The following is a 25,744-nucleotide window of genomic DNA, read 5'->3' as shown; positions in this document are numbered from 1 at the left end:
TTTATGAAAAGCTCTGCACACAACATCCAGCACACAAAAAAGTGACAGCATAGGAGGACTCAACAATTCTAAAGTAGCTCCAGAGCATTTACACAGCAAAAGAAACCAGGCTCTGACAGATGACACATTCTCTGGACACAGCAGGTTGAGTTTGAATATGCAGTTTGAAGTTGTCGTCATCATCTCGGGTTCAGAGAAATTGTAATCTTTTTTTTTTTTTTTTTACTGTTTAATATGTTATACCCAGATCAGATTTTTTTTAAACCATTGGAATATTCATCGATGGTTCTGTTGATCATTAGTCGCAGCCCGAACATCACTGCTCCACTCTTCCTATGTTGCAGGGTTATGGAGGAGGGTCTGAGGCCAGTCCTCTGAGGCATCAAAGAGAGCTCACACAGCTGATACCACATTAGCCTTCACTCTCCTCCTCCATCTCCTGCCCTTCCACATGGCCCCCAGCTTTTCCTCCCCTCCTGCCATCTAACCTCTGCACTACTTCACTCTCCTCTTCTCAACCACTTCAATATTCTATCCTCTCACCCCACGCCTTGCCTCTTCCTCCTCCTCCTCTTCTTCTTCATCTTCTTGTCCTCTCCACCCCATCCTCCTCTTCTCCCACCCCCTGCTCTTCATCTTCCTTGAGTGATAAGACTGACACACAGATATGGCGAGGTTGAGACAAGACGGCGGAGAAGTCGCTTCATCAACCACAGTCTGATAATTCATCAGCAGCTGTTTAGCGTGCCGCTCCTTTGTCTTCATTAGCAGTTGCTGGTTTCGCTTCATTCAAAAGTCATTAGAAAGGTTGTAATCAGAAACAGCAGCGTACATCAGCGTGTACCCTTGTCTTCTTCACAGGTTTTCATTTAGACAGAAAGAAAATTGTCTCTGTCTTTGTTGTTTTGATATCATCTACTTTCTATTGAAAATGATTGAAGTTGTAGGAAATTACAGGCTACATTAAAACCTACACTGAGACTTTGAATAAGCCTCATTAAACAGTGAATGAGAGATAGCAATGTTTTATCCAGTGTAGATTTATTGCTCCTTGCAATGAAATGAAAATGGATGTAAAGCCTTTTGAATTCTGCAAGGAATTTAATCTGCAGCTTATCAGATCTGATGGTGGAGTTTGCCAAGGAGAGACGTAGTGACGTTGTGTTATAATCCCGTTTGTTTTTGAACAGATAACTACTGGAACGCTGCATCGTTCACCACGCCCTCGTCCTACCTGCACTTTGCCACCTTCCAGGGTGAGACCAGCGCTGACATCTCTTTCTACTTCAAGACCAGCGCACCTTACGGCGTCTTCCTGGAAAACCTGGGCAACACCGACTTCATTCGCTTGGAACTCAAATGTAAGAGTGATGTTGAGTACATGAGTCATTTCTCTCCCTGTTGGTCTCTCTTATTCTCTCTCTCTCTGTGATGTGTGAGGTTTGAACCAGCAGCAGTCAGTCTGACAGTGCTGGGCGTACTTACTCCCCACACACACACACACACACACACACACACACACAGGTATCACACAGGCACACTGGCAGATGCAGACACACACATCAGCAAAAGCCATTTGCCTTCCTGATTATGGCACCACTGCAGGAGAGGGCAATCATTTATTTAAGGTGATTGGTGTGTGCAATAATTATGTCCATTATGAACCTCTGTTTAACCAAATCATCCATTTTCAAGGTTGACAAAACACAAGCGCTCTGTCACACACACACACACATACACACACACACACACACACACACACACAAAAAGTCTGTTTCTTACCCTCTCTTTTCTTCTTCTTACAAAGATATCTTTATAAAAAATGGATTGATGGTGAAATGGGTTCATTATGTTATACAATTAACTTTTGTTTTTATCATGGACATGAACAAACAAACAATTATGTCTTGTATTTAACGACTAAAATAGAAACAAATCACTATCAACATTTTGCTCTCATTTTGTTGGCCTTTGCCCAATAAGGTAGATGTGTCTCTATGAAAAACTGAGAAAAGGTCATTTTTTAAAAAGTGGCTCTGATCTCCAAACTTATTAAAATTGCTGCTTGTTTCATGGCTGCTCAGGAGATAGTATCATGAGGTGGAAACCTGTTCATGGACAGTGAATATAAGAAAGAATAATAACCTAAGCTAATTTAGACTGATGGTAAGAGCTCAAATCCGGCTTCAGGCTGATATTTTCTTTCTGGCCAAAAATTGCTTGTTGGATTGTAAAGGTATCCAACCACTGCTCTGGAACATTTTATCAGAGAGGACTCACCACTGCATGGCAGGCTTTGATTGACCTAACACCCAGTGAACTCATAATCACAGAGTGCTGTGTGAGATCGAACAAACAGTCACTGGCTGCAGGGAACCTGTCAGGAGAAGAGAGTTTTCATTTTGGCCTTTTAGTGAGAAACCTGCAGTTTTAATGTAAATAATCAAGAGGATGTCATCTGCAGCTGTGTCTTTGTCATTTCAGGCTGCAAAAGCAACTATGGAGCTGTTTTCACTGGCAGTCTGAATCCAACCCTGGAATATGTACTTATACACACACACACATATATATATATATATATATATACTCTTTTCATCATACAATGTCATACAAGAAGGCCTTTATAAACATGTGAGATTGAAATGGAAGAAGTATAAACAGAGAGGAGGATTGCACTCCAGCAGCTGAAATGACTTAGCTGCTTTGATCGAGAGCGTTCAAATCTCAGGCTTCTACTTATTCGCCAAGCTGCATTGTGGGGGTTCCTGGCACACCGCGACTGCCAATAGTTGACTAATTGCATTTCTCTGTGTTTCAGAGGGATCTAAACATTAGAGTGCCTGACCCAACGTTGTCACCACAAAAAAATCCAACCACTGAGTAGACACAAAGTTGACAGACGAATTCTGTAGCCAAAGTGCTTTTCAAAGCCACTACACTGAATGACATTATGTCAGCTGGTGTGTGACCTAAAAGCTCCACAACTTTTTTTATTTATTTATACTTTCTTGACAATTCTCTTACAGCTGGTTTTGCACAGTCAGAGACAAACATATGCACACACACGCTTCTTTTTGCAGGAAAAAAAAAACAATGGGATGACACTCTGCTGTAAAGGCAGGTACAGTGAGTTTTGCCAAAGGCTTGTACTTTGCAGACGGGCATAAAAAAGCACAGGTAAAGATGCAGTAAGTGTCTAGTCTGTCATGGCTGCACAGCGGGCCAAAGGAGATAGGAAGCGTGTGTGTGTTTGTTTGTGTGTGTTTGTGAGTGTGTGTCTCCCGAGGCTTTGAAAACGGCCCCACATCGATTTCCTCTCTCTTCTCCTTTGCTATCATCTTGCATTTTGCCCCACAGTGCACATTTAGACACACAATCACATAACGACTTGCATGCACTCGCTCACATACACACTTCGTACACCAGTGCAAAAAAACTGTATCTGCTACAATCCAGTCAGGGCATGAAATGACTAGCATTAAGCCAGAATAGCATAGCTGTGCAACTGCAGGAGCTCAAAGCACATAAACACACAGACACACACACACACACACACGCAACTTTGTACAAGACACACACTACTGTGACCTCAGCAGCCTCAAAGTTATCAGGTGGCAGTTGCCCCTCTTTGAATCTTAATGGAAAGAAGTAGGCATAGACACATTTGAGAGGCTGCATTAAAACGCATTGAGAACCATGTGAAGTGGACTGGTAATAGGATTGAGGACAGATAAAGGTCCCTAAATGCACAAGCGCTTGACTTCTGTGGCTCAGTGGAAAGTATGTATGCGCCATGCTTTGAGTCCTTAAGAGGCTGCAGTTGATAGCCTTGCCTAAAGGTTATAAACATTTTCAGTTGGGTATCCAGTCGAGAAGTGTACTTTCCCGCTGGAGACCATAGCTTATAAAACTGTATCATCACATTTTTTTATGTGTTATATAAAATTTAGCAGCAGTTCCTGCACCTATGGTCTTTTACTCAATTCAATTCAATTTTATTTGTAAATCACAGCATACACCAAACGCAACAGACACCCTGCAACCTAGTGATGGAGGAAGTGCTCAAATATTTGACTTCAATAAAAGTGCAAGTAAATAGAATTTCTTCTTGAGTAAAACTGCTTTTAAATATACTTAGATGATTAAAAGAGACTTGCAGAAGTGCTTTGTGGAGGAGGCAGGGTCTAACGTTACCTGTTCACTCTGATTTGATCAGTGGACCAATTCCTCTTTAGTAATTGTTATTGTGGATCTCTTAAAGATATTTTGGGGCCTCTGTGCCTTAATTGACAGGACAGAAGAAGTGTGAAATGGAGAGAGAGTGGGGGGGGCAGCCCAGAACTGAACCTGTGCTCGTTTCAGGAAGACAGCTGCAGAAAGCCTCCGTATGTGGGGCACCTGCTTGTGCACCTGCAGACTGGGCACTCCATGTACTCCAATATACATACATACATATTCCTCTTGATTTTTTTAACATTTCAAAAGTAATCAATAGGTCCACCCACAAGTGCACCTTGGTAAAGTGGGTGGAGTAGAAAGTACAGATATTTGCTGATATGCAGAGGAGTAAAGGTGAAGATTACCCAAAAATAAATGTACTTAAGTAAAGTACAGATACATCCCACCACAGTCAACCAGCTGGGTTGAGAGGGGGAGAGAAAGAGGAGAGGGACGGGGTGTCGAAACAGATACACACACATTTATCTTTGAAGGAGAAAAGCAACTTGCCACCATTAATTAGGCTTTTTACTAAGATTCTTTTTTTTTTAATTGTCAGAAGTTAATCTTCATCTCAATCTTTCTGGTCCATTGACACACTGTTGTTGTTGCTGTTTTGCTGATATGCGTTTTAGTCTTAAAAAGTGTCCTTTGATGCTAAAATCTCTTTTAAGCAGGTTGGTTGCAGCACTTGAATAGAGGTTCCCTCCTTCGAGTGTCCAAACTCTGTCAAAGCAAATGAGATTTCAAAACAAAAACATCCCTGATTTTGAAGGTAAAACACGACGAAGAGATAAGACGGCCTTGTGAATGAACGACAAACTGGAACATCCCATTAGACGAACATGTGCGCACTTATGCACACCCACACGAGCAGTGATCTTGCGATCTTTCACACTGACATGCACAAACTCCTTCACTGTGCATCTTTGTGTGGTTGTGCTGTGCAGACGCATAATTCGAAACATGGCTCTTTTTCTGCCTCCATGTTAAAAGATTAATAGAAAAACAAATAAAACAAAGTTTCACTGTGTTTTCTCCAGGCCAAACGCACACACACACACACACACACCTCTGCAGTTATGTCAGCCAATCACAGCTATGTAAATACATGAGGTCTGTTCTGGGCTCTGAGGGCAGATTGTATTCCTGCCTGTGGACAGAGTAGGAGAGAAAAGTTTTAGGGCGTCCATAGTGACGCTGAAACAACCGAACAAAAATAATCACACACACACACACACTCTCTCTCTCTCTCTCTCATAGCATTCAGCATTGCTATAGCACTGTTTCTAGGGCTGTGTTTCTATTTGGCGTATTCTGATATATGTTTGGCTTTCTTTCAGCATTTAAAATAACAGATGGTGCTCCTACTTGCCCCGCAGACCTGCTCCGTGCATAAAGACATCATTAATTCAGTGTACTAAAGCCTGTCAGAGGGCTTACACTGTGTGTCTCTGTGTGCACGCATGAGTGTGCTCTGTGTTGTTTGTGTTGTTTGTTGTGGGTTGCTGGGTGCTCGAGAGCTTTTTCATATTCATCGCGTAGGTTAATGCTCTCAGCGCATCCAGACAGGCTTTTGCTGAGGTGCATCTCTCGTGTCTTTGCATCTCATCTAAGAGGCAAACGGTGATGTCTACAAGAAAGGGATCAAGGAAGAAAGTGAAGAAGGAGTGAATGATGGGAGTGAGTGGAGGGAAGGCGACGGGCGGATTGATGAGTTGGTGAATGAAAGAAAAAGCAGTAAATGAAGCAACAAATGATGCAGAAGTAAAAGTTTGAGGGAAGGAACACACGGGGAAGGGAGGTCGACTCGGGGGACGGCGGGGGTAGATGAAAGGAGGGAAGAAACGAAAGAGTGAGCAAACAGAGGAACAAAGAATGCAAAATGAAAGTAAAATGAAGGGATAAACAAACAGGGTGGGAGGTAAGAGAGAAACAGATGGGCTTCAAGAGGGCAAGTAACAGAAGAAAAGTGGAGTGAAGGAAGTTAATTAGATGAAATGATGGGAGGAAAAGTAGAAAAAAACATTTTGATTGGGAAAAGAAAAGAAGAAAGTGTATTTCCGACTACATACATTTATCCATTTTAATATTTGAGCCTAATGAAACCATAATGAAGTGGTTATTCATCATCCCCGTGACGGCAGCGCACTGGTGCCAATAATCAACATATGGCACCACCCTGAATATATTGGTTTTGTACTGTGGCCTCACAGTAGCAACACACATTCACAAATGAGTCCAATTGGGTTTTAATGTGACAGTTGCAAATCGTCTTCCTGGGAGAGAAAATCGTTTCCTGATTGTTTCCAAGTTCCCTTATTGGTAAAAAATAAAATAAAATAAAAAGTGGCGTTGTTGCAGTCAAGAGTATACGCCAGGTATCTCATCCAGACAGTGAATATGAAGTCAGGGACACTGATGTGTCGCTCTTATTAGAATTATAAATGCAACAAATGTCTTGTAATTACAATTGTCATGAGTGAGTCCTCCTCAAACAGTTCGATATACTTTCGCTTTTTATTGTTTGTGTGCTGGACGTTGTGTGCAGAGCTTTTTAAAAACAGTCTATGGTGCGGAGTGAAGTTAGAAAACGTTGTGTTCATCCTACCTGGTTTATCTACAATTAATATTTGATGTTTTTGATGAAGTGAAACTGAATTTGCTTTATTACTGTTCACGTGTGTGGTTTATGTATGTGTGCCTGTTATTTCTCGTGTATTCGTAAAACTGTTTACGTGACTGGTAGTGTCTCAAAATAGAGTTTAAATATTCTTGCCTTGTTAAGATAATTTCGCTGAGTGTATCCAGATGATATACAGCCAGAGATAAGAACACACCCACACACCCACACACACACACACACACACACACACACACACACACACACACACACACACACTTTATCTACACTTCATCCTTTTCTGTCATAACATCCACACGCACTCACTTTATAGTTTGATCACTGCTCCCTACAGGGAGGCATCAGACATTGACCTCACCACTGCACTCGCAAAAACATCTGGAATGGACAGGTGGTCCTCTCACACAAACACACACACACACACAGTATTTTAGAAATTAACATTTGACATGTCATAGTTATTAAAGGTGTGACAGTGCCCCCTTCTGGTTTGTTGGAACATCAGGCTACTGAACTGCGGAGTAGCAATAAATTCTATGGCTTTATGATAGGCCCATTTCAACATCCTCACAACACGTCTCAAACACACACACACTCAAATCCACTCATTTTAACATCATGAAGATTAATCATGCAGAAAATTAATCATGCACTCTTTCATCTCCTGTCTGCCTATTTCCTTCTCTTTCCTGTTCATTTACATGCCCTCATTTATTTTCAGCTCATTTCTGGGTTTTTTTCCTCTTTGGCTCTTTTTGTGAGTGAAACCTCTCAAAGTTCAAAAACTGCACAAAACAAACAACAAACACATGGAAAGTGCTGTGATACAACTTTATGTCATGCAAAGCCAACAGTTCCTGGCATGTATCGACTGCCTGTGGGATTAGTCCCGTCCAAAGCTGCGAGCAGTCGTGTATGGCAAAGCTGAAATCTATACAAGCCAAATGAATGGCCTTGAAGCAAATGAGCCATTAGATTAAAAATTGAACACATATTTACCTGCAGAGTGGACTGTTATGGAACAGGGAGTTTTTATTTGTGGAACGTTGTTTGTATTGTTTGCACGTGGTTTCATAAATGACTTCAGCGACTAACACACTTTCTCTGCAGCTCCTAGGGTGGTCTCCTTCTCCTTCGATGTTGGAAACGGACCCCAGGAGCTGACGGTGCACTCGGCCACGCCGCTCAACGACGACCAGTGGCATCGCGTGATGGCTGAGCGGAACGTGCAGGAGGCGGTCCTTCAGGTGGATCAGACCTATCGGGCATCCAGGCTCGCTCCCGCGCAGGGGCACACAAGGCTGGAGCTTTTCAGCCAGCTCTACGTGGGTAAGACGCACACACACATGCGCACATCTGATTCCAACTTCTTTTTATGTAGGTGCAACACTCACACAGACAAACATGCCATAATTACAAGCTCTGATGGGTAGCAAGCAAACGCCTAAGTAGACATCGTTCATTGTGATCGTTATTGGATTGAACTTTTAATTAAAAAAGTTTCCATGCTATCTGTATTTTCAGTAATGCCGCTCTCTCTCTCTCTCTCAGATATAGACATCTGCTGTGAGGACGTCTGATTGCTTTATAAGTTAAAGATGTTCCAGCCTTTACTGGAAATCAGCGTTTTTCCTTAAGAGGCTTCAGTCTTAGCTCTCTGCTTAGCCACCACAGCCACTGCTAATTAAGTTCATGTTAATCCAACACACATACAGCCATTCCACACATTTGGAAACAGACGTCCTCAGAAATTCATCAGTGTATGTGAACATACAGTAGTTTTATTAAAGTCGAAACTGAGGGCTGTGAGGGCACTTGAGGAAAACTAACGTAATTCACTTAAAGAGGTCATTTCTTTGAGCTCAGCCTTTATATTACTTTGGATTAAGAAACTATTAAAGAACAAAGAAGATATAAACCCCTTTGCCTCTCTCCCTCTCTCACATACACTTTCTACTTCAGCTATTAGACAGATCAAGTCCCTTATTATCGCACCATTTGTGCCTTTATTTTGCTAAAGAGGTCGTTTTTTTTCCTCACGGAGTGCAAAAGGCACAAGATGTTGCCGTTTTTCTCCCCCACACGCCTTCAGTCCTCTGTTGTTCCACCTTTTATGCTGAGCTGTCAATAAACCAAACTCTGGGGCGAAAATAGTTTTGGGGATTTTTGCGGATTGAAGGAAAAGTGCTGAGGTGGATCGCAAACTTCCCACTTTACCAGAGAAGAAGGAGAAAAAAAGTTCTGCCCAAAGGAGATTGCTCCAAATTCCAATCAGGCATCACGATGTGATAGCTTCAACCCCCCTGATCCCCGTTTATCATGTAATTTCATCGTCTCATCATTTTTGCTGATTCGACCGCTGCTGAAACATCCTCACCTTATCATGTCCCAATTTGCCTCTGTGTGTATTTGTTCTTTGATTTAGTGAAATGGAATGGGGCGAGAGAGGTTTTGTCACCATGCAACTCGCCGCTGCCGGGAACATAATGGCTTCCCAGATAGTACCTCGGCAGCTTCTCATCATTCTGCTCGTGTGTATTCTCGGCTTTTTTCCTGCAGAAAAGGACGGCAGGGGGAAGGCTCGGGGTTTGTGCGGGCAACACATAAAGTAGTGGAGGTTGTAGAGATAGCAAAGGGGAAGCATTGTGTGTGACAACAGCCATGGCAGCGACAGCACCGGCTCATATCAGATTTCTAATCCCTGGTTAATCCTTATTTGAGCGCCGCTTTGGGAAGTTCCAGTGTGGCACACAGGAAGTGACCCAGCCTCTGAAGGGAAGTGGTTTAGATGTGGCCTCCGACACCAGGAACAGATAGTGATCAGTGTGTAGTTTGATGTAGAGATTTGGAAAGAGAAGGAGGAAGTGAGAGAGCCCCGCAGGCATCAAGGCTTTTGTGCACAGTGGAGAATGACAACAGGAGGCTTTATTTAGCTCACCTCAGCCTCATATCTGTCTCTGTATCATCTCCTTCTCTCTTTCTCAATCAATATGCTCCTCATCAAGCATTTGATTGCTTTAGTGTTTACTGCACAGTGGCTCATTTGCTCTAATGGCCTTGAGAGTAAATGTTACACCATCAGCCGGCTGTCATTTACTTCACACTGTTAACTTTTAGCTCCCCAATCCACTTCATACATGCACATAACTATAAATCGGAGCCACATCTTATTCATTTAAACGTCACCATCTGTTCTTTTGATTTCCTCGCTTGATTAATACTCTCTATCACATTTTTTATGGTTTTGCATGTTTTTTTTTTCTCTCATGGTCGAGATGTTTTTGTCTTTTTTATTTTTTTCTTCTCGTTTGCTCGCCTCTGTCATCTTGGATCGACACCTCTAACCCTCACTGCATGCATGCGGCCCCTTGTCACAGGGAAACCAGCCTCGCTCACCTGCCAAGACAGTAGGTACCATTTAATGAGTTCGATTGTGTTTCTGTGATGTTGATAATTCAGTTTTTTTCAGCGCACACCGAAAAGCACTTGAGAGGACAAGCCCTCACCCATGGATGTTTTGTTGTATCTAATTCAGTCAATTAATGGCGAGAATTAATATCCTGCTCATGCTCTTGCTCAGTTTCTCCAATTAATATTACACATTAACACAAAGGTGTGTAGATGCAGGTTTATTTCAATACACAAGAACAATTTCCATGCAGGGCTTAGGAGCAATCTTATTACGGACCCTCACAAGATATAATTATCAAAAAAAAGCTGTAAACCAACAGCACAGTGCTGGCAAAATGGAATTTCTATGATAATATCTCCCCCCCTGGAAATGCCAGTGGGTCAGGAAGTCTTTTGAAATGACATTTAGAGCATATGAATCAAAACACTCCTCTGAAACTAATACAAATGCCATTCTGAAGTGTATCCTCAATGAACATGAAGTGGGTAAACAAACAGTGTTTGGTTTTTTTTGCAGTGTTTGAACCATAAAAAAAGACAGAAATAGGAAAAACCATGATTCTTATGCAACCGTAATGAAAAAACAGGAGGAACAGCAGAGCAGCAGATGTGAGGCCTATTGTTATGAATGTGGAATTTCTCTGCATGTTTGGATCAAAGACGGCAAATAAAGAGTCACGCCAGTCTCCACTTTCTCCTGTTGGACATAAATGAAACCAAGATATCACGGATATGGTTAGATATGGTTGGATGTATCGCCATCTTGCGCAGTAGTGATCGTGGTGTGGAGCTCAACCAGCCTCTGCTGTCAATCATGACTTTACTGCAGCCATCCACCAGGGGGCGATCCAGATGTTAGGCTTCACTGTCTGGGAGCGGCCATGTCTTCCGTCTTTACATACAGTCTGTGTGTTGAATCAGGCTTTGACCGAAGAGCAGTCCACAGGCCTTCTATACATTCACACACTCCCCTGCATGTTTGTTCATTATCGCATCATTACTCATGAATGTAGGATCCACAGAAACATCCCCCACAGGGTAAAAGGTTAGATTGTTTGACTTAATTAGGAATTTGACTATTGTAAATTGCATGTGTGTGCTTGTGTGCGCTGCATGTATCCTAATGAGTATAAAATGTTTCCTCTGGCAGATCATTAAAGGGTAAAATACCCTTGAGTCACCAGAGCCTAGAAATGTGTGTGTTTGTGTGTGTTTCAGTTTTATCACTGTGTAATTTGATTTTATCACTGTGTGTGTGCGTTTCTGCATCATGTCAGTATTTCTTTGTAGTCTTGAATTAATGGGCTTTTATTAGTGTAAGTGGTTATATTCTAAAATTGACTTATACTGATTACCAATATTTATACTGTATTAAAAATACAAATCAGACAATGAAATTTTTGGGATCAACTGAGTATTTCACAAATATACAGTGTCGTATACAGTATAAAGTGTGTATAAAAGTAAAATGAAAAGTACAGTACAGTAAACTGCTCTGAAAACCAAATGATTCAACACAAAATGAAATATATTCACTACAAATACTAGTACTTACATGAACATAACAAAATAATAATCACAAATCATGCTTATAATTACTTGACAGTATTTTGATTTGCGCCTGCCACCATATTGACATATCCGTGATACGACTGTATATAAAGATGGACGAGTTCAACCCTTTTTACAAAAATCCATCTTTCCCTTTTGACATCAACCCTATTTTGACTTCAGTCAGTATTGGTCAGGCTGTGTGTGTGTGTGTGCGTGTGTGTGTGTGGTCTCGGTGGGCCTCGGAGCCTGATGTCCGTTTAATCAGAGACTGATTTAGACCTGGGTAAACAGGTGGCAGAAACCTCCAGCCAATCAGTGGTACAACGCAGATTAATTAACAGGTCGACTAAAAGTCAAATCCTCTGTGGGACTGGAAAGTGGAGAAAGCTCTTGAAAGTGCTGCTGCATCGTGATAATGTGATTCGTGGAGAGAGTGTATGTATTCAGAATCTTTGTGCGTGTGTGTGAGATTGCTGCTGAGGGACGAAACTGTGCGAGTGAGAGTTTATGTTCAGGTCTCCATAACATATCTTCCTGAATGGATACTCCTCTGTAATTCAAAAGATGCAATCGAGAGGTTTTAATAACTAAAACGTCCCTCAGCCCTTGTTAAAGAGAGTGTGTGCGTACCTGTGTGTCTATCCAAACCATGTAACCCTCCTCTGTGTGTTCTTGTGTACGTTGGAATCTATACCTGTGGGTGTATGTTTATGAGGGTGTTTATTTCTATAGTAATTTAGGTGCACATTCATCTACTTAACACCCCTACTCTGTCCAAGTTAATGGGTAGTTAGACTGAAATGGCACAAGGCCAGAATGACGATGGAAGCACTTTGAGGAAGGGCTATCGACACCCCAAGGCGAAGCAGTAATGCTCCTACTGACTCATTCAAATCAGGTGCACTGTGTGTGTTCTGTGTTAAATGTGTGTGTTTGTCTGTGGTTTACATGCGTCCATTCACTTGTGAGATGCTTGTGGGATGTTCATTAAGACAGTCTTCATTAGGGCTGTTCTCATTAGCGAAATTCTTTTTTTTTTAAATGAGTTGAAGGTTGTTTGAAGAGCAGCGTCACAGCCACAATGATTAACGTGACATCAGTGGCTTCCTCCAGGCATCAGGATATTAACGCCTCCAAGAGATTAAAGCGGAGCGTCTTCTCGGAACGACTCTTGTGACCTGTGATTTCCATTCGTCCTCCCCTCGTTCTCTTATTTGTTGTTTTTTTACTTTTTTCACTTAATGCTGCATGTCCTGGTTACACTGATGCTATCTCCTCTTCCCCACCCTCCCCCTTGCTCTTCAGGCGCTGCGGGGGGACAGAGGGGTTTCCTTGGATGCATCCGAGCCCTACGGATGAACGGCATCACACTAGATCTGGAGGAGAGGGCCAAGGTCACACCCGGGGTCAAGCCCGGCTGCCAGGGCCACTGCACCAGTTTTGGAATGTACTGCCGGAATGGAGGGAAGTGCGTGGAAAGGTACAACGGCTACTTGTGCGACTGCACCGCCACCGCCTACAACGGCCCCTTCTGCACCAGAGGTAAGAGGCATTCTGGGTACGATTGTGTCTGCCTCTGATTGAGTGGGTTTGATTGTTGGACGATAAATGCCACTGAATCACACTTTTCTTCATCTTCACAACTTAGTTTGCGAGACAAATTGATCTCCTCCTGTTGTCGGCTTTTTTAATGTCAGATTCTGTTTCCCATTTGCCAGCAGTGCAGGAATAAGGTTCCCTAAGGTATTTTACCTTACGTCTTTTTTCCTTTTTATTCCCTTCTTCATAACAAACTACCTCGCTGCTCAGAATTTTTTGGATGACACATCGAGTCATAATCTCGCAGCTAACACCCTTCAAACAACTTTATGAAAGCACGTTATCTTCAGCTCATAACACCAGGGTCAAATATCACCCGTGTTACTGCTGCACTCGTTATATTTCAATGAGCGTCATCGACTGACAACCCACTGTGATTTTTTTGGCTGCGCTCTGTGATTGTCCTCACTTCCCATTCAGTTTGGGAGCTGTCTGTGTTGAAAGTGTTTGGGCTTATGATAAAAGGCATCGATTGAGAGTGATATTGTGCTTACCCACCAATTCTCCGCTGGCTTTAGAGTGCCTTTACTGAATGCTAATGCTGTGCAGATGCAGAGCTGAGAGATCAAAGAAAAAAACAAATAAGAATAAAATGCAAGTCACACAAAGAGCTGCAGGTTTTTGAAGTTCAGAAATGATAAATGTCTGACTCTTGCTCCTGCACGACTCCGTAGTGTTAAAGCATCATATTTGTTTCGTGGGGATTCATGAGATGCACTGTTAAAGTTCTGCTTACCAAAACAAGTTTTTGTTAAAATGCTCAGGGGAGAAGAGCAGCGGTGCTGTCAGAGGCTCCCAATCCCCGACACGTGAATTAATTTGTTTCCTAAAGCCCAAAAGTGTTTTTCCCCCTGTGCTCTCTTGGCAGGGGGGGTGACGAGGTGACAGAAAAATGTGTGTGTGTGTGTGTGTGTGTGTGTGTGTGTGTGATATGCTAATTTAAGACATGAAAAGACCTCCTCTGAATTCTGTCATAATCAATCAGGCAGTTCAGGTTTTAGAGAAAAAAGATTAGTGTCCGTGTGTGTGTGTGTGAGGGAAAGAGAGAGCGACAAACAAAGGGGCAGAGCACAACCTTGTGTCTGTTTGTTTTTGTGCGTAACATCTGACTCATTCGTAACATCTCATCTTGTTTCTTCCCCCTTTCTCTCCTCCTTGTGTGCCTCAGTCTTTTTTTTTCTTCTCTCATATCATTTCTGTATCTCTTCTCCACATTTCACTACTTTATCTTCTCTCTGCTGCCTTTTTGAAATCTTCCATTATTTTGTCATTACCACTGTCTCTTCTCCTCTTCTGCCGCGTTCCTTCATCTCCCTCATCCATTCCTCCCCTCTATTTCCCCTCATCCATCTCTGAATCTGCTTTTCCTCCAAAATGTTCCACTCTCCTTTACTCCTTCCACTCTTTTCTCCCCCCTTTCCTCCATTTAAACCTTCCCTTTGCTGCCCTTTTTACTCTTTTCCGTATAAATTCTCTTTTTTTACCTCTTTTCCCACTTGCCTGTGTTCAGCTTTCTCTCTACCCTTTTCCCCCTCTAATCTTCCCCCTCTCTCCCCCGTCCTCCCAGTGAGTGAAAAATGCATGAAACCAGCCATAATTGCATAGTGCATTTCCATTGTATCCATATTTACACACTGCTCAGGGGACCCTGCAGTATTATTATTATACACTCTCATTCTTCTGCTTTTCTGCCTTCGAGGGCTACATGGAGCCACTGTGCGTGTACACACACCGCACACAGACACAAAATTCACACGCACTTTCGACCTGTAGAGGTTTGCATGCTTGGCCACATTCCCTACCCAAAACTTCTTCACACACTGACATAAAACACACACAAACATAAAGAGCCTCTGCCCTGGAGCAGAATTTTCTCATTCTCTCTCATGCTTCCAGACAATTTGTGTGTGTGTGTGTGTGTGTGTGTGTGTGTGTGTGTGTGTGTGTGTGTGTGTGTGTGTGTGTGTGTGTGTGTGTGTGTGTGTGTGTGTGTGTGTGTGGCTCCTGGCAGCTGGTCAGAGTCTCTCTTTCTTTTTTATCAGCAGGACAGAGGAGGCTGACACATGCAAGGCCCCACATAATCTACAGTTTGCAGTTAGTCCACTTATAATGACAGCTTTTACTAGAGACTCAGGAGCCACTAAATTTAAACAGGGTCAAAATTCAGGTTTTACAAATGGATTCACTGTTAAATTTCAGGGAGCCTTCATGTCGTCCATCTTCACATAGAGTAAAATATGTTTCTTACCTGACATTGCTTGATTTTCGTGTATGAGTAACTTTTTTAATCGTCATGTGATCTTGGAAGTTTTAAAATGAAAATGCATTTCTCAAATATTTACGTTATAACATTAGCTCTGTTATCACGATCAGATATGTCTTTTCTGTCATGTTTGGTTTTGTTTGGCACCTTTTATACTCTCACATCCATCATGCATGGTTTCCTTTTCTTCCTGCATAAACTCAACTTTTGTCTGCGTCTGTTTTCTTAAAAAATACAAAGCTGCCAAGAGCCAGAAGAATGACACAGGCCACCTTGAGGGATAATCGCTCAAATTATGTTCAACGCTTCAAGGTTGCAAAAACAACTTTGTCTCCCTATTTATACACACAAATACGTTAGAAGAATACAAAATAAATGAAACACTTTTACAAGGTCTATTTATATGTACATCGATTTTTATCCCAGCTTGCTTTTGTGACTTTTATGTATGCCTGTAAATCACGGAAAATATGAATAATTCACCGCCTTAAAAAGTTATTTCAAATGGTTGAGTGTGTGAAAGCTTCACATCAGCACTACATGATAGCCTATATAAATGAAATTATGTTACGATGAATAAAACATGCTCAGTGGAAATGAGCAATAAAAACAATAGATATGCGTGTAGCTGTGAGGAAGGAGGCTGGTTTTATTTTGTGTAACGTCCCTCGTCCATGATAAACTGTGTTGAAGAATTGTTTGTTTATTCATATGCCATTTTGTAACCGATTTAAGAAATTTAATCAAGCATCTGCGAGAATTTAAGTCTGATTCTGTTAATACTCAGCAGCATGAATCCCTGGAGAGTCGAGCCACAGGAAACAAAGAATCCAGCTATTTGAGAACTTGACAAGCTGTCCGCCTGGTTAACACAGAACAATAGATAATGTGCGTGTCTACCCGGACTTCCCAACTCGACACCACATCAGTGCACGGCAGAGCGTAAGACAAAATTGTGGTGCAGCTGAATGGATGCGAGGATTCGCCTCCACGCCCAATAGCAGCCGGAGAACTTTCCCATTTTCTAGTAATAAGCCTTCCATTAGATTTAAGTAATGTAGCTTGAAGTATTTATTGTACTGTGTCCGCTGGGAGTGGATGGGTGAAGTGAGGCTTTAAAATAAGATGCATAAATGTGTTCACTTAGTATTCTACACTTGTACAGAGTGTAGTTATACATTTTTCCTGCTGCCACAGAGGAAAGGGAAACATGTCAAGGCATATTCCATGGCATTTACTACACACACACACACATACACACACACACACACACACACACTCAACCCCAGGTTCTCATCATGGAAGGCTCATCTCTGTAATTTCACGCACATTGTGTCTTTTATCTTTTATCTGCATGCACACACACACATAAAGGAGTATAACAGGAGTTTAGAAAAATAAGGTCCCCTCTTCTCAACACTTGATTACGAGAATCAATAAGCCTGCTGGATCGGCTGGAATATTCCATTAGCTTTGTTAATGTACTGGTAAACAATGTATTGTTTGGTTTCAGATGCTCGAGCGCTGCAGTTTTTTTCTTTCATTCATCATTGAATGCATTTCAAGCGCAGCAGTTTAACGCCCACTTTACTGCACCTCCTGAACACGGCCATATTTATGTGCGTGTATGTTCCTCTCTGGTAACATCACATGTCTAGCCTGTCTTCTTTCTGTCTTTCTTGTTGACTTGTTCAAAATGGTCTGTATTTACATGGGTTTTTATTTTGTCTTCATGACCTTTACTGTACTGTTTTGCCATGCACACACATTCATATAGTGCAGCAACACATCACTCAGACACTGTTGGCACAGGCAGTGTCTTGCCCAAAGACACTACGGCACGCGGAATGGAGAAGACAAGAATTAAACCGCCGTCCCGCTGCGCCCCCCTGAGCCGCAGCCACAGATATCTAGCAGATATCATAGTTCTTTTGACTGAGTTGGAACCACAAGGACAAGCAGTGTAATTGTATTGTGTGTTCACCTGCTTGTATTATACATGTGTATTTTTTAAACATTTTTATTGAAATTTTTTCTAACTCATTCAGATGTCGGGGGTTTCTTTGATGCTGGAACACTGATCAAGTACAACTTCTTGCCCGAAGCGGTTGCGGGTGCCAGTCGGGACGCAAAGATCCTGACGCACCAGCAGACGCCGCATGAGGTGAATCTGACAAAGGAGGAAATTGCTTTTAGTTTCAGCACATCCAGTGCTCCCGCCATTCTGATGTATGTCAGCTCCAAGACGCAGGACTCTCTGGCTGTGGTGTTGAGACACAATGGTGAGACACACACACACACACACTCATAAACATGCAGTTTGTGGTTGGTCGCTAGTGAGCAGTGCAGTCTGCTCGGAGTAATGCTTGTTAGTGCAGCAAAGCACATATTTAAAGGCTGTGCTCGCAGCACAGTTTGGACAGTTGTAGAATCTCCAAAATTCCCTCTCACTTCTCAGCCTCCCACTGTGCAGCTGACAGGCAGAAAAGTGCTTTGATAAAACAGAAGTAATAAAAATTTGACAGTGCCATCTAGCGTCTCAGCAATTGATGTGCACAATCACCAAACTAAAACGACAAACTACTCACATTGCTCAGGGCTGCTGCTGGAAACTCTTGGCCCTCCCGCTCACGCAGCGCCCTGAGACAGTAAATATATAATCCCCTGTCAAGCTGCGGATCGTCTGAATCATTCAGGGTTTCCTCCACTATCCATCACCTCTTCTTGCTCCATCACTTCAAAAAGAAAACTTTATTTTGGGTTTCTTTAAGAAACTGCTTTAGGATAAAAAGGCTTGTGATTATAATGAACAAAAATAAATACGGAAATATCTTATGTGTCACAAAGTAGTAATACATCTACTACCTACTTGTGGTGTTTGTACAGCCACAGCTTGTGAAATATCTTTGACATGTATTTTATTAATGCAGGTGTTTATTGATGAGGGCTCATGCTTGAATCATTTTAGAGGAGGAGAGTTGGAGCTGTGTGCAGAGATTTGAGGTTTCATGCAACCAGAGCAAACCATGTGTTGCATGTCTTCAGGTTCAATGCAGGTGCGGTATAACCTTGGCGGCCTGCAGGAGCCATTTACTATTGATGTGGACCAGCGCAACCTGGCCAATGGGCAGCCTCATAGCATAAACATGTCCCGTGTCAACAGAAGCATCACCATCCAGGTATAGAACACACACACACACACACACACACACACACACATATTTCAATTTCAAAATCCTACTTACAACAACGGAGTGCAGGGGATTGCCATCCAGCTCCAGCTCCGATTGTGCGCAATAAGTCAGAGGGGAGTGCAATGTCCTGTTCTGTCTTCTGCTGTGATGAAGCGGCTTGTCCTCTGCCCCTGTTAATCCACTTCCAGTAGACAGCCTAAGTATAGCAACAGAGAGAAAGCATCGATCTGTGTGTGTGTTTGTATGAGTGCACGGTGCTGAGCGTGCAGGTATTAAAGTGTGTGCGAGAGTGTGCATGTTTGTGCATGCATAATTGTGTGTGTGTTTGATTTTTGTGCAGCTAAACAGCCCAACGTCGATCAATACAGCCAAACCCCAGTCAGTTGCTGTCAAGGATGGATTGAGAATTCAGCTCAACTATTAAACACTTTATTCTGGGATAAAATGCCCAGATTTGGCTGCAGGCTGTAATTTAAGGTGGACTCTAAATAGAGGGTAGAGCCACGTATAAAACCCAGGGATTGGTTGCATCCAGGTGGGAATAGATATATATTTGCAAGTGTAAGTAGTTATAATGCTATGTTCATGTTGTGTGCATTATTTCTGCACCCATAACATAAATGAGCCACATAGTGTATCCACCAAGTAAACCCATCACACATGGACTTGTGCAGAACCCACCTACCCTGAGTCAACTTATAGATAATGTGTTTCAGCAGTATTGGAAAAGGAAATTTAAAAAAATTGCAAATTGGTGATAATTTAAAGTTTAGATTTAAAATGTATCATCAATCACTGTATTTCTCATGTATATAAGTATTGTAAATACTATGAATCACAGTATGTTTGCTAGATGTCCAAATGTATTTCCATATGGACACATAGGAAACAAATAACAAATGCACAAATCAGCTACAACACAAAACTGGTAACTAGTTTTAATGTGTAATTGATATATTAGTTATGAATATGAACACCATAATAAGGAGAAGCTCAGTTAGGTCTTGAGTTTTTCCTGCAGCATTATTCAGATAGTATTTGCAGAATGATCAGTGATAGACGGTGGATATTCTATTAGTTGTGCTCTTTGTCATTCTGGCAGCAGTGATGTCATCTTCTCTGGTGATAATTACAACTCTATTACAGCCCCTGCACTGTCATTTTCATTAAAGTGAAATAAAGTGTGAGCCACCGCAAATCAAATCATCATCACATCTCCTCTTCCACATAAATCTGCAACCCTCTCTCTCTCTCGCTAAGTGCACGCGGAGCAATGACCTCGTTCATTCACACTGGAATCTCATTACGCTCACTCGCACACTACAGTGAAAAATTTTGACAGCGAGAAAATTAAACTGAAACATCCAATGGAAATCGTCCTCATTCCCCGAGCAAATCACATCCTGCAGCCGCTGATCACACCGGTGGGAGCGCTTCGACATAACACATCCCTTCTTTACCGGCGCGGGAAGTGATTGGAGCAACTGTGAGATTCTTTGCTCATCAGTCACGCACACACATACACACACACACATTTGATTGCAGCCGAGTGGTGCCTAGATTGACATTATTGATATTCGGCCCTGTGTCCAGTGTGTGACTGAACTATTAACTATCAAATGCAAACCCTTACTTTACCACTCCCCATGCGCCCAGGCTGCACTCTAAACAACAACACTTCGACTCTGTTAGTCGTTAAATGAAACACACAACACTTCAGCCATTTTCTGGCATTAACTCCAGAGGATGTCTGCAGGATTGGGTCTGGACTTTCTCTGGAGTTTGCCTTTCACGCTTGAACAACACAGCAGGAGATTGTCCTCTTACACGCGTTGACAACTACACAGAAATCTCCAGAGCGTTCACGTGAGGGGTGGAGCAGCAGGCAGAGGCAGAATGTGACGTTGGGAGATCACATGTTTTTGTTTACAGCGGTGAACTCGCTTGTCACATCAGCTCCTTCAGACATTCTGCAGACCTTTCACGAGGGGACCGGCCACAGAAAGTCCAGAAGCTAACACTTGGACATTTGCGTTCACAAATACTGCCCTTCTGCAGAATGTCTGGAGGATCCTGGTGTTCAGTGCATGTCTGAAAGCAGCTTTAGTGTTAAAAAAGGAACACCGGTGAGCGTGATGTAGTAATTTAGACTTAAGGGGGGAGAAAAAAAGGAATTTAGTAATGGAGCTATGAGGGAGAAAATGGCAGAGGTTTATGGATTGGGCATGAAAAGTAGAGCCTGGAGGTTTGTTAAGAAGATAACTTTGATGAATGAAACTTTTTTATGTTGACTTGCCCCCTCTGTGCTCTTTTCAACGTGCGAACATTCACTTTAGATATAAATATATAAACAGATGTGGACATGCATACCAACAAATGCGCATGCACAAGCAAGATCTTGTCAGGTCAACTCACGACGGAGGCTTCACACATACCACACTACGAAATCAACATTATTCAAATGAATCTGTTCGCTCTACTTCCCCACCTTGTAGTTCTCCATACCTCCCACTATCTAACTCCTCACATAACCCTGAGGGATCGTAGTTATAGTTTATTTATTTTGAGCCAGCAACCGTGAACTGCACTCAAACTCGCACTAATGAGATGTGAGAAACGGGACAAATTCTGCTTGTGACATGCACAGAAAATAATATTACATGTCAAACAGCGTTTTATCATGATCTGATGCAAGTAACAACATTAAAGTGACATGCTACAGGAAGCTGAAAAGAAAAGCATTTTTTTATTGGCATATTTTGCTGCTTGAGGTGGAAGTCAGAAAAAAAAAGCTGAAAAAAGCTCAACTGCATCTTTCAGCTTATTGTTTTTAGATTCATAGCCTGCAACTCTTGTTCATGTCGTTTTATCTTAACACCACCTTTCCTATTCTAGCAGAGAGAGAAAGTTAGCATGCTAATCTAGCAGCTTAATAACCATATATTTCCCCATCTGAGTTGGTGGAGACCAAAAACAGAGCTAAAAGGAGAGGTGAACTTAAATTAATCTGGTGAAAACATCACTCGAAATCGATGTTTCTCTTTACCTGCTGGATGAACAATTTGAATCGCTTTTAAAACATCTGCTTGGTTCATCTACAATTAGATCATTATCACTGAAGCTAGAGATTCACCATGACAGCATTTGCAAAGTCAGACAAAATGGGCAGAACTTTAGCTGGATTCTGAAACCGTTAAACAAGTTCTTTCAAAGTTACAGAATCGTCTTAAGTGTAATATACTCTTTTTAATCTGGATCAGCAATCATTGCATTGTGAACGATGTATTTCATAGCCGGACATCTGCATTTGTTATTGAACTTGTCAATTATTACTATTTTTGCTAACCTGCCCATTACGGGCATTGTTGCAGCTGCTTTTATGTACGAGTGAGAGGCAGAGATACAGTACGAGTCAGAAGCAATAAAAGTCTGTCAGGCTGGTGGGCCCGCCAGTGGATCAAATTCAATTTCCAGTGAGAAGAAGAGAGTCGAGTGTTTACCTGAGGCTGCAAAGGTCTCGCCTCTCCGCTATCAGGCTGCAAATCTTAAAGGCAATTTAGACAAGCGACTATTTAGTTTAAAGACAGGCTGGAGAACAAGTGAGGAGAAAAGCAGGCATGAGGGTAATTGGAATCTGAGAGAGAAAGGGAGCGGGAGAGAAGTGGAGAACAAAATAAAACGACAGAATGAGTCAGAGAGAGAGGAGAGATGAAAAAGTAGATCCACACAATATGATAACAAAGGTTACTTTGATGCATTTAACACCTTTATAATCCCGACACTGATTTAGAGGAGTGGATTTTGCATGAGCACATAAATACCAGCAGTAAGTGTACATTCAGTCAAACAGACTGCAGTGCAGGCAGTAAGTGTTTGGTTTTTAAAGCCGTCTGTGAGATCTCGTCAGGTGAGCTCACTATCAAAGACGTATGAAGGAGAAATCAGTTCCCATCTGTGACTCTGGAGCTTTCTCTCAACCTGCTCTCACACTGTGAGGGTTCAGAGATGAAAGTGAGGAGTCGCTTCAGGCATCAAAAATGTCTCCTCGTCTCGTCTCCTCCTGTCCTTCCTTTCTTTACTCTTCTCTCCTCTCCCACTCCAATATCCTCATCTCCTCTCGTCTTCTGTTCTCCTCTCCTCTCCCTCTCCTCTCCCTCTCCTCTCCTCTACCTCTTCCTCTCTCCTTCTCTTGTCTCCTGTCCTCTCCTCTCACTCTCCTTCATTCCTCTCCTACTTGTCCTCTTCCTCTCTCCTCCTCTCTCCCTCCCCTCTCCCTCTTCCTCCTCCTCCTCCTCTGGTTGGGGTTAGTGGTGTGAATGGCTGGCTGATGGAATGTAAACTCTTTATTCAAGTGAACACAGGAAATTAAGCATTTATTTGCTTTTTGCTCGTCCTCCTCTAGATTTCAAACGAAACTTGCCACAGAAGTAAAAAAGTTCTTTGTGTGCTGTGAATGAGTTTGAATATATACAGCACATCGGCTAAATTAGATTCCTTCTGAGTACATAGTTAGGGAAATAGATTTTACCCATTGTTCATTTTCTCTTTGTCTATCCCTGATTACTTTGCTTTCCTAAGCTTTATGTAACCTGAGAGGCGAGCACCAGAGCTTCCAGGAGAAAATCATGTCGTCTAAATGGTTCAGTGTAAAGGGACAGAATCCCAGTAATTGCAGTTGTAATTGACAAAGTTTGGTAAAAATTAGGTTTCTTTCCCAGCTGTCTCCCTCTGCGGACCTTTTTGCGAGGTTTCGGGACTCAGACTGCCCTCTGCAACTGTGCAGCCAATTTGTTTTCTCAGATAAAAGTAAATAAGCTCAGCACAATTTAATTGTGCACCATTATCCCACCCTGCAGTCACTGTGGAAAACAAAACCCACACAATGCTCCGCTGAGACCAGGCTTTTGGAAAGAATCAAATTAGGATACGCTGTGTCGTGAATGGAGAGAGAGAGAAAGAGGAAGGAAATAGTCTGGTGGGGCGTTGGGAGTAGAGAGAATTTTCTGTGCGGGAGAACTGTACTGATTCAAACCTGCAAACAAGAACAATACACACACACACCCACACACACACACACACACACACACACATAAATCTCAGCCCTTTAGCGACAGTCCAGCTCAGCCTCTAGCTAACAGGCCGCGACAGCTATTCAGCACATCAATGGAACAAATTTCCAGTAAAACAGGCAGTAACAAAAGTCATTGTTTTCAATCAGCCGCTCGCTCTCTGCATGGCTGCAGGGCAGTCGGCTTGCATTCTGCAGAGTGGGTGCACGCTGAGATACATTTCTCCCGTGTGCACAAGGAAGACCTTTTTATTTCTGGAACACACAGAAACCAATTTGTGGAGGGTTGAAATGATTCTTGTCAATAGCAGCGGCTGCTGCCTTCAAGCTAATTAGAAACTTCAGTGCAACAGCAATAACAAGTTAATTATGTTGCAGGGATATTAAAGCCATGTATTCTCCTCCGGCTCCCCCCTCCATCAGCCTCTTTCCTCTCACAAATCCACTGGCACTCTTCTTTCTAAACACGCCTCTTGTTCTCGCACGTTTTTAAGGCTTTGAAGCTACTGCAGACTTCAGAAAGTACATATTCTTTAATTAATGTGCATGTCATCATTTATCTCTGGTCCCAGTGAAGAGCCGTTTGTGTACAGGATCATTACTGAAGATCACTTATCAGTTTGCATTCACCTCCGATGAGCTCGACTACACACAGAAAAAGGCGAAAAACGAAATTAACAGCAAAGCAAATGAGAGATTTTCTTTCATCGTTTGGTCTATTATGACTCCTGAGCAGCCATGATAGCGTGATGAGAGCTTTTGGAGCTGGATTTTCTGGTCGGTATTTTGAACAGGGGTATAATTAGGTAAACACAATTCTAATTGCGGATTTTAATGCATTTTCTCCAAGTTTATGGAGAAAGATCCAAGACAAACGATAACGTTTGAATAATAAACACTGGTGGAGTTTCTGGTAAATTTTAAAACTCACAATTTTCCATTTTCGTGTAGATTTTTATACCACCTGTATTTTTTTGTATTTATCATTATTGTTATTTTTTTTAAATCCTAAAACCTTTATTTTATCACTCACATGCCAAATGATGTTGTATCAGAGCAGTCTAATTTGTCCTGGCTAAAACATGTTGTCACATAATGAACAGTCATTACTTAATATACAGTTAATATTCATTGAACTGCATTGGACTATGATTCATTGGAGTAATATCAGAGTTTATTAACCTGGTGGTTATTTGCAGCTTCCTCCCACCAGAAGGAGCCATTGAGCTTTTGATTATGCTGTGCTGCAGTTTTACAGCCTCTGACTGGAGTGAATTACATTTCTTCTGCATTGTGTTATGTACTACACCTAATGTGCTGATGCAGGTCTCATCTGCTGCAGATTCTGATTTAATAAGTCTCTCTCTCTCACTGTTCCAGTTGGATCATTACCCTCCAGTCAGCTACACACTCCCAGACGCCTCAGACACACAATTCAACCTGGTCAAGACGCTCTTCTTGGGCAAAGTCTATGGTAAGTGTGTCAGTGAGTAATTCTGCTCACAACTTTGAGGAATTTGCACTTTTTCAAACACACACACAAAATGTGACTGTTCTTAATTATTTCCCTGTGACATATATCCTGTTTGTAAATCAACTCATACCACTCTGAACCCAGCATATCTTGTTTCTAAGACTTACAATCTTAACTGTGAATTACAAAAGAGAGTCCAATGGATACTATTGCCGCCACAAAACTCGGCAATAGTCACTCACGTTTCTGGAAGGTTAACGCTCCATATAGTTTTTGTTTTATTGGTTTGGTTTGACCTTAGATTCCCCAACTGGAGCTT

General features: G+C 42.1%; 1 protein-coding gene across 2 annotated transcripts in view; it reads left to right on the top strand.

Annotated features, from left to right (window-relative positions):
• Positions 1–25,744, top strand: part of cntnap2a (contactin associated protein 2a) — a 304,029-nt gene that overhangs the window by 262,185 nt on the left and 16,100 nt on the right. Inside the window, exons 18-24 of one of the 2 annotated variants that reach the window (XM_020087434.2) lie at positions 1,191–1,361; positions 7,973–8,191; positions 10,240–10,269; positions 13,133–13,369; positions 17,738–17,971; positions 18,735–18,868; positions 25,332–25,425. In XM_020087434.2, coding sequence (XP_019942993.2) covers positions 1,191–1,361; positions 7,973–8,191; positions 10,240–10,269; positions 13,133–13,369; positions 17,738–17,971; positions 18,735–18,868; positions 25,332–25,425 — 1,119 coding nt within the window. The remainder of the gene's footprint in view (positions 1–1,190; positions 1,362–7,972; positions 8,192–10,239; positions 10,270–13,132; positions 13,370–17,737; positions 17,972–18,734; positions 18,869–25,331; positions 25,426–25,744) is intronic. The other variant, XM_020087435.2, reaches the window with a different exon arrangement.

The sequence above is a fragment of the Paralichthys olivaceus genome, chromosome 17 (assembly GCF_024713975.1).
Source record: "Paralichthys olivaceus isolate ysfri-2021 chromosome 17, ASM2471397v2, whole genome shotgun sequence".
Lineage (NCBI taxonomy): Eukaryota > Metazoa > Chordata > Actinopteri > Pleuronectiformes > Paralichthyidae > Paralichthys > Paralichthys olivaceus.
The sequence above is the reverse complement of the archived record's forward strand: the minus strand, read 5'-3'. Positions and strand labels throughout refer to the sequence as shown.